The sequence below is a fragment of the Syzygium oleosum genome, unplaced genomic scaffold (genome assembly GCF_021117445.2).
Source record: "Syzygium oleosum isolate NSW1041296 unplaced genomic scaffold, Sole_v2.1 Sole_v2.39, whole genome shotgun sequence".
NCBI lineage: Eukaryota > Viridiplantae > Streptophyta > Magnoliopsida > Myrtales > Myrtaceae > Syzygium > Syzygium oleosum.
This window is the reverse complement of record NW_026607523.1, coordinates 2,276,522-2,285,833: the sequence shown is the minus strand read 5'-3', so window position 1 is coordinate 2,285,833 and position 9,312 is coordinate 2,276,522. Positions and strand designations below refer to the sequence as shown.

At 39.3% G+C, this 9,312-nt stretch overlaps 1 protein-coding gene across 1 annotated transcript; it reads right to left on the bottom strand.

Moving 5' to 3' along the window:
• Window positions 1-461: 461 nt before the first annotated feature.
• On the bottom strand, window positions 462-2,330 carry LOC115694264 (ankyrin repeat-containing protein BDA1-like). The gene is made up of 2 exons (XM_030621386.2): window positions 1,705-2,330; window positions 462-1,270 (listed from the first exon to the last, which is right to left on the bottom strand). The coding sequence occupies exons 1-2, from the start codon at window positions 2,279-2,281 to the stop codon at window positions 495-497; spliced, it is 1,353 nt and encodes a 450-aa protein (XP_030477246.1). The 5' UTR covers window positions 2,282-2,330; the 3' UTR covers window positions 462-494.
• Between the last annotated feature and the right edge of the window lie 6,982 nt (window positions 2,331-9,312).

Here is a 9,312-nt window from a genome sequence, read left to right as displayed (position 1 = left end):
TCCATAATCCGATCTCTCTCTAGTTCTAGAGTTGGAAGAAACCAAAGTAGGCATGCATACAACATCCCTCAGTCTTAATTAAAATGTGTGTTTGCACTGATTAGTACATTTTATAAATAATGACACAAATGATCCCTGAACTTTGGCTCAACATGCAACTTGATTTTTGAACTTTTAATTTGTTCAAGGTGATCTCTGAACTTTTGGTAAATGTTTAAATTAGTTCACTGACTATATGCAAATATCCAATGTTATTCTTCAATTAATTTAAGTTCAAGGACAATATTGAATATTTTCGTATAACTCAAAGACTAATTTGAACATGTACTAATAGTTCAAGGATCACATTAACAAAATTAAAAGTTCAGTGGCGATATTGCACATTAGGCTAAAGTTCAGGGACTATATTATACAAATTAAAAGTTCAAATATCACATTACATATTAGGTCCAAGTTCAATGACTATTTGTATCATTTTCCCTACGTCTTATCGTTCACCGGCCAATGAACCACATCATGAAAGGCACAGCTATCGAGAGACCAAAGAAGATGTTGCTGACCAAATCGTTGGGACTAAGGGTGTGCATCACAATGTCATATGTACCTATCAGGGCCAACAGCGCGATTCGCAGCTCCCTTCGCATCGGGAATCCCGATGTGAGGATGTCGATCACTTGGAGGGAGGCAAAGAATCCAGCTGTGTTGAAGATCACAAAGCTGATGTACGCTAACTGGTTACTCGATCCCAAAACCGCCTTGCCGGCTTTGGGCGATGCGGTCCCACACTTCGTGGGATCGGTGCTGTTAGTCGAGGGCCCTGAATTGTCCTGCCAACGTCCGCCCGGCGGCTGAAGCACGGCTTGATAGGTAGCAGTTGTGATGAGAGTAGCGACGACCAGCAACACATTCCGTACATCACTCGCGGAGTCCTTTCGTTTGTTGTACTTGAAGTCCTCGAACAATTGGATTCTCTCATAATCGAGCTTCAAGAAACAAGTGCAGTAGTTGGTCCACGTTGATCGGCCGCGATTTCCGCTTGATTGATCGGTTTGGGCTTCGGGGTCTTCAGTCGCCACCATTACCATAGAACTAGAAGGCAATCCCCTTGCTCTCGTGGCTCCAGATCGTGTGAGGATTTCAGCAATTTCCGCATCACCCACTTCATTGTTAACGAGAAATAGGATGTCTAGAGGCGTTAAACCCGCCCCATTTATGGCATTCACTTCGACCAGATCTTTGTCAATTGCATAGCCTGAGAGCAGGAACTCCACTACCTATTCGATGCAATAACATATTTTATTTATCATCCAACATTCTCGTGGTGCAATTTTTCTTGACAGGGTAGCAGAAACATGCATTCGAACCCTAAACATGGATTTTCACACTAACTAGAACTATTATTGATTCTCTTTACAAATATTTTTAATTGTGAGATTTTATGGAAATACTGTCAGCCGTTATAAAACTTAAGCTGCTATCGATTCTCTTTGCAAAAATATTTGTTAATTATTATTGACGATGAAAATATTTTTCGTGAGCTAATTATTTCAAGCGATACAAACAATCATTTTTAAGAAAATATTTTCCAACTCATTTATTTTCCTTGAAACAAACGTTGTCTAATAATTGTATTTGCTTCGCTTGTGAAGAACAAAGGAGAGGAACCGATACGGCGAAATGAAATGGATCACAAGAAGTGGGCACTTGCCTCGTATTGCTTTCTAGCCATCGCGAGGTGCAAGATATGGTTTCCTTGGCTGTCCCGCCAATTCAAGGCGCGCTCTTTGTTCGAACGCTTCAGCTGCTGCACCAGAAACTTGAGTGCCTCAAACCGGCTGTTCTTCACGGCGAGGTGGAGGACGCTCTCCCTCCGAGCCGTCACTTCCTCGATGGAATCAGGACAAGCCAAGACCAGTTCCTTCAGGACTTCGCTCCTCCCCTTGATGGCTGAATAGTGCAGAGGAATCCTTTCCTCTCTCCCCTTCACTAGGCACAGGCGATTGCCCACTTTCAAAAGCTCCCGGACGATATCCACATCGCCCCTCGCCGCGGCGATGTGCAGAGGACTGAAACCGTCCTGGTTCAGCTCGTCGGCAAACTCCGTCTTTAGTTTGAGGACTTCTCTGACGAAATTCAAGTGGCCGGCCATCGAGGCAACATGTAGAGGGTTGTGTCCGTTGACGAGAGACGCTGCTTCGAGGATGAGGGCGTTTTCTCTGACCAAGGAGTTCAATTGATTGACATTCCCTGTGTGGGATGCGTCAAACAACCTAGGATCCATCTGTTGGGTCTGAGAAGATTGTTTTGCGATACTTCTTTGGGTGTCAAAATAAATGGTTAGACTATGCTCTGCTTAATGTGTTTGTCTTTTATAGAAGATTCTGCATTATTTTGCTATTTGATTTGTTGCTTCTATAAAGCAAGACCAGGAATTAAAAATTGACTCTTGAGTCGTTGATTACAATTTCTTAGTCTGATATTTTGCTTTTTTTTTTTGGTTACTTCTGTAAAGCAAGACCAAGAAGTAGGAATTGACTCTTGAGTCATTGTTTACAATTTCTTTGTCTCGGTCTAGAGACTATAAAGAATCAAAGTCGCCTCTGGCGCATAAGAGTGCCTTTTTCATTCATTTAGATTCTGATTGGGATCTACCCACGGTAACCATTCCATGTGCCCATCGGAATCAAGGTTCAGGCCCACAACTGGCGGTGGCCAGCTGTAAAATGAAGTTGATTGTCCGGAGTCCCTAGTCCCTAGCTTTGTGGACCAGGCCTGTGGAGTGGGAACCTAGTGCCATGATGACACGTAAGGAATTTTCTTGGAAAATTCTAGAGTTGAAGTCTACATGAAAGAAACTTGAAATGAAAACAACAATTGATATGTACACCCAAAACCAGGCAGTAACGTGCACCCTGACCGAGGTAGAAACGACTCTAAGGGCGCGTGAAGCAACCGATTAAATAATAATTATTTTTATTTTTTTGTTTTTAAAATTAATTTTGAAATAGAAATTCGTTTGATAATTTTTTTTTTCTCGAATACAAATTTACAAAAATTTATTCACATAATCAGTTTTGGAACAAATCAAGAAACAAAAAAAATTATTTCTTGATTATGGGAATAAGAATTAGAAATGGAAAAGAAATTTTTTTTTTCTTCTTGGTTTGTGATCGGCCGCTGGCCATTGGCCATAAGCCAGGGTTGGTGAGGGTCGCCCTCGCCAGATCTGGCGAGAGCGGCCCTCACCCAGGCCACTAGCCACCCTCTCCGGATTGGGTGAGGGCAACGTCAAGGTTCCAGCTCTCTCCAGATTTGGCGAGGGCGGCACTCGCCCAAGCCGCGAGCCGCCCTCGTCGGATCTGGCAAGGGTGGCGACACCCTCGCAACCCTGGCTTGTGGCTAGTCGCCTGCGCCGGCGACCTGACCATGGCCAAGGAAAGGGAAGAAGAAGAAGAAAAAAAAGAAAAAAATATTAAAAAATTTAAAATATTATTAATAAAAAGAAATTTTGTGCAGTTACTAAACGCATTTATGTTCTTTTTCTATTCTAAGAATAGAAATTTTGGGTAGTTATCAAACACATTCAAATGCTAAGAAATTATTCCCGGGCACGGAATAAAAAAGAATCATTTCTGAACAGAAATTATTTTCGGGAACAGAATGATTGCCAAACGCTCCCTAAGCAACGGGGCCAACGTGAATTGATCACCTTCAATTATTCAATCGCAGTCTTGAACTCACAAAAATCGAGGTCATATCCACCCCGACATCGCTAGCTAGCCTTGGGAGACTATGGTGTGGCTTGCGTCTCTCCTCCTCAGTCAAGAATAGGGTTGATTGGTTCTTGGTCCGATCCGGTTCTAAGGTAGGACCAGGAACCGGATCGGTTTCCAAAATCGGGAACTGGAGATCGGTTACTTAGGGCTTAGCTCATATTTTGCTATTTTTTGTCAATGAATTTATGTCAATAAATTTCACTTAGAGTTTAGTTCATATTTTACTAATTTTTATCAATGAATTTATGTCGATGAAGTTTACCTAGGGACAAAAAGATAGTGGATTACTAAGCAAATAATTAGTACAGACTCTTTCGAGTCATACTAATTGCAACTTTGATGTTTTAATTTAACCAATTAAATATGCAAATCAATTCATTTTGAAGTCGACATTAATATAATACGATCGATTAGAGACAATGTGGGAGAACATTTTACTTTTGCGAACAAAAGATTTCATGAATATAGGGGACTTGATTACGCTAGATAAATCTAACGCCCTTTCGGTACATTTTATCTTTATTTAAAAAATATTATCAATTTTAATCATAGACTGCTATCATGTGATGGATGATCATGCGTGTGTACAATCATGAATTTAACACTCAATGAATTAAAATAATAAAATGTAAGAAAATATCAAACCTCAAATCTTAAGTGAGCCAAATCAAAGTTTCATTGTAATGGGGTTTCTACAAACCACCGGAAAAGTACAAAAAAGTCCTAGACCTATTGCATTTGTACCAATTCAGTCTTAAATCTTTCAATTGGACCAATTTAATACTAAATATTTTCACATTGGTACCAATTAAGTCCATCCGGCCAAGTTAGACCAAAAATTGCTAATGTGAATGCCAGTCGTCCTATGTGGCACAGTCGATGCTGACATGGCTAATTTTTTTATAATTCTTAAATAATTTTTAGAATTTTTTTATTAATTTTTATTAATTTTTTTGTTTTGTTTATTTTTTCCTTTCCTTTTTTTTTTTTTCCTTTTTTCCTTTGGATTGTGGCCAGTACTCGGCCATGGCTGGCAAGGGCGTCAGGGCAGTTCGTGTCGAGTGGCGAAGATGTGGTCATGGCTGGTGATCATGTGCGGGTGGTGGTCATTCCTAGTTGGTGTGTGTGTGTGCGCTCGTGCGCACGCGCATGGGGGGGTGTTGTGGTGGGCGGCGCTTGACTATCGAGATGGATCTTGGGTAAATGGGAAAGAACAAATAGGGACAATAAGTGAAAAGAAAGGGATAAACGTAGAATCACTCGTGTTGTGACCCCCCGACGGGAGATTCTCGGAAGAGTTTGAGGGATTGCTAAACGAGCGCAAATGATTCCTCTTGCGAGGTGGCGCTTATGCTTAGCACAAACTTTCTCAAGAGCTGTCAATCCTAGCTTGGTTTCTTAATTAATTATTCATTTGATATTAAACTTAGGAGTGTCCACTAATTCATTATGGGCTGATTAGAAGTCAAGTAAGATGCATCAGCTCGCCTTATTTCTATGAATCCAAGATTTGTGAGTTCAAGTACTTGGTTACGCTGGTTTTTATTTACGCCCATTATTGGTACCTTATCTCTTTCAAAAAATGTTTTTCATATAATTTTCCCAATTTTATTCCCTAGCATGCATCTAGATGTTCATGCATAAATGCTCAAGCAATAAAAATTACGTAAAGGAAGATAACGTGAGCTGTATCAGGCAAAATTAATTCAAAGCCTTGTTATGACACCCCAAGACAGAATCCATGTGAGTGGTGAATAAAAAGTCTAACTATCCATTTAGTAACCATTATGTTCTCGGAAATAATTTCTGCTCAGAAATAATTTTTTTTATTCTATTCCCGAAAATAATTTCTAAGCATTTAAAAGCATTTGGTAACTGGCCAAAATTTCTATTCTTGGAATAGAAAAAGAACAGAAATCCGTTGATAATTACACAAAATTTCATTTTATATAATAATATTTTAATAATATTTTGAATTTTTTAATAGTTCTTTCTCTTTTATTTTCTTTTCTTTTTTTCTTCTTCCCCTTTCTTGGCCAATGGCCAGACCACCGGCACCGGCACTGGCAACCGCCCACAGGCTAGGGCTGGCGAGGCCACCCTCACCAGATCCGGCTAGGGCGGCTAGCGGCCTGGGCGAGGGCTGCCCTCGCCTAAGGTCCAACCCTCGCCCTCGCCGGCCATGGCCCATCGCCAGTGGCCGGTGGTCGGAGACTGGCGATTGGCGACCGGCCACAGACTAGGAAAAATGAAGAAGACCAATCAAGAAGAAGAAGAAGAAAAAAAAAATTTCTTTCCCATTTCTGATTCTTGTTCCCTTTTTTGATTCTTGATTCTGTTTCAAAACCGATTCTGGGAATAAATTTGTGGCCCGAAATAAAAAATTTACCAAACGGATTTGTGTTTTTTTTTTTGTTCCAGGGAATAAAAGAATATAATCGGGTACTATTTGACAGGTTACCAAACAACCTCTAAAAGTACTCATGTAAGTTTCCTAAAATAAACTAATGCATAAAAGAAAAGTGAATATTGAAGATGTTATGCCATGTGAAATAATGTGTTGAATAAAGTATTTTTCCAGGAAGAGCCATTGTGCAAGAACACATAATTTAACATAATGCAATCTAAAAATGCAATGCAGCCCTAAGAGGATAAATCTAACTATATAATGTGAATATGCAAATAAATTTAAATTTTCTAAATGCGTTCCAAGACATATTTTTGTGAATTTTTTTAAATGAATATGCAATTTATAATTACTAACATGCAAGATGTGATTTTATAATTCTCCTTTTTTATGAGGTGCGATTCATGGAAACGGAAGTGCAAGTATACCAATTAAATAATGTTGCAATCTAAATGTCCTAAGTATACTTGAAAACATTTATTCATGGAAACTCTAACATTTTTTATATAGCAATTATCATGATGCAAGTAATATCGCCAAAATGCTGAGCTGAGAGCTGACGCTAAGTGCTGACCTAAGAGCTAACGCGACCACATTGAATTTTCCAACTGAACTTTCTGGCAGGCATAAAGACGAATACGACAGGACTTGAAGAGCTGGACAGAGACCATCCATGTGTTTCACGATCGCGCAAGCGACAAAACAAATTGTGGATTTTTTTGGAGATAATCATCTCCAAAGAGGGTAACAGAGCTCTTCATTTTGTCTAATCAAATCTTCAATTTATTTAGCAAATGTTGAATCTTAAGTCTTGATTTACTAGCTTTGTCAGTTAAATATCATGAAAAACAGTGACAGATGTGGCGGTGTGTCACATATAGAATTTTGTCGATTTGTATGGGAGGACTTGATCGAGCATCAGCCGAAAAGTTTTAGGATTTAATTTTGATTATGCAAACTTAAATATTAGGGGTGGATTCTTTTCATGGAAAATCCATGATTTGATTTATTTTGAAATAATTCTTTATATCTTTTAAAAAAATTAGTCAACGACAAGATGTTTTTATTTAGTGCACACATGATTATAGCCATTCCTACAAATCGCATGTATTAAATTATCCCAAATGAACTTATATAATAAGTTGATTTCCCTCTGACAATGATATGTGATATTACTCGTTGATTGTTATTATGTTGCGCTCTAAGGTTGAGTGATGAGTATATCTTTCACTTTAGATCTACAACTTTCATTTACTAAGTTTAGGCTCGCTCCAAAATATTTTCCAAATTGATTGAGTTTGGAGTTCACTGACATTTAGATTAGCGCTTCCAAATATCTCTTTAAGGATTGGATCAAAGTGCACAGCAAAAAGTAGGAGTATGTCTACTGTACTGGGAATTTTGATTATGTATAGTGAAAAAAAGTTGTGCACATCATTTGTGGCCGAACTATATATTCGCTTTAAGATTCCAATCGTATGGAAAAATTCATGTCGTGACACTCAGGGGTCGATTCAAGGTTCCTTTTTGTTCTTATCTGATTATAGTAAAGTCATGATTTGTGTTAGATTGAGTATAATGTCGTTTTCTCATGTTAAATTGCTCTTTGAGCTTAGTACATAAACCGACCTTAGAGTTTAGTTTCTTGATAATGTCAACGTCATTCATTTCCTCATTTGCATTGTCTATGCAAATATCACATTATATAGGCATGGTAGGATTATTAGTTGTTAAGTTTGCACCATATGAACATTATTAGATATTTTGTGACCCCGTCCAGCCGAGAATGCTTCTCGGCCCAGCCTTGAACCACGGCAGGTTCAGGGTTTTCGAGGAGCAGTTGAAGCCCTTTGAGGTGTCCCGAGGTGGCTTGGAGCGGTGCCGGTGGCCCAGGGTTGCGTCAACGTGTTGTCAGACTTGTTTGGGATCATTTGGCAAGCGAGGGAGCCTTCGGAGCGCGCGGTCAAGGGTTGGATTGCTGCCTTTAGGGGTCTCGTTTGGCATTGATAATGGTCCCGGGCGTCCCTATTGCCTTAGTATGTCATTTCGGGGTCAAAATTAGATGTTTTTGCCATATCACTATCGAATTGTGTTATCGTGAGTGATTTGTGGTTCATCAACATATTTTAGTGTAAATTAGATGTTTAATCATGTTATCTTAAGCGTGAATGAAAAATATCAGAAAAACAATAAATGGAAAGGATAAAAAAAATTGAATTTGCAACTAGTCATAAATCACGTTTTAAGGAATAATCTCATTCATGTTTAGTCGCATCTCATGTCATTAGATATTCCACTATCATTGTTTAGTTTTGGGATGTATATATCCTTTAATTCAAGGTGTTTGCATTTTTTTTTTTTTTTTTTTTTTTGGTAAGGTAAGTATATATATAACTTTCTCAAAACCAAATACAAGCTATAGCTCCAACCAATACCTGACCTAATAGGACATAACTGTCCAGAAAGGGTCAAGAAAGGTCCAGCAAGGACTATACAAATAGAACAGACAACCAAGCCCCGAGAGAAGAATCGGGAGCACTAAACAAGGCTAATCCAAAACCAGGACCCAAAGGACTCTACAAGCCAGAGGTACACGGCAACCTGAGACACCGGACCAAAGGAAACAAGGAAAAACAAAGGAAAGAACTAAGAAAAAATGGATGATGATAGCCCCCAACTCCTTTGTAATCTCCTATTCATTGGCGTGTCTGCAACTCTTCCAAGGGTTGAAGCTTTATCCTTCAGCACTTTGATCATATGATTGCGCATGCCAGGAATGAAAATACTCTTGTTGCGGAAGATTGAGTTGTTTCTTTCAGTCCATATTATATGACAAAGGGCACCAAATGAGAACCTGGTGAGACGGTGGGCAAATGATGATCCTCCACAAACCTTCATTGCCCATGTTATATGCTCATGCCACGGACGGTTACGCCATGGGAGATAGCATTTAGTTGCCCAAAACAACGCCAAACTTCTTGTAGAGGAGCATTGGAAGAAAAGGTGATTGATTGAGTCCGGAGTAGCACCACAAAAAGCGCATAAAGCGGCATTGATCCTGCTATTATGAATAAGAGCAGTCTGAGTAGGCAATCGACTGAGGGAAATTATCCATAGAAGAAAGGAGTG

Excerpts from the sequence above, each read along its gene's own strand:
- LOC115694264 (XM_030621386.2), bottom strand. The coding sequence starts at position 2,281 with ATGGATCCTAGGTTGTTTGACGCATCCCACACAGGGAATGTCAATCAA. Across the intron at positions 1,271-1,704 it reads TAGAAAGCAATACGAGGCAA|TGGAGTTCCTGCTCTCAGGC; the intron begins GTGCCCACTTCT and ends TCGAATAGGTAG.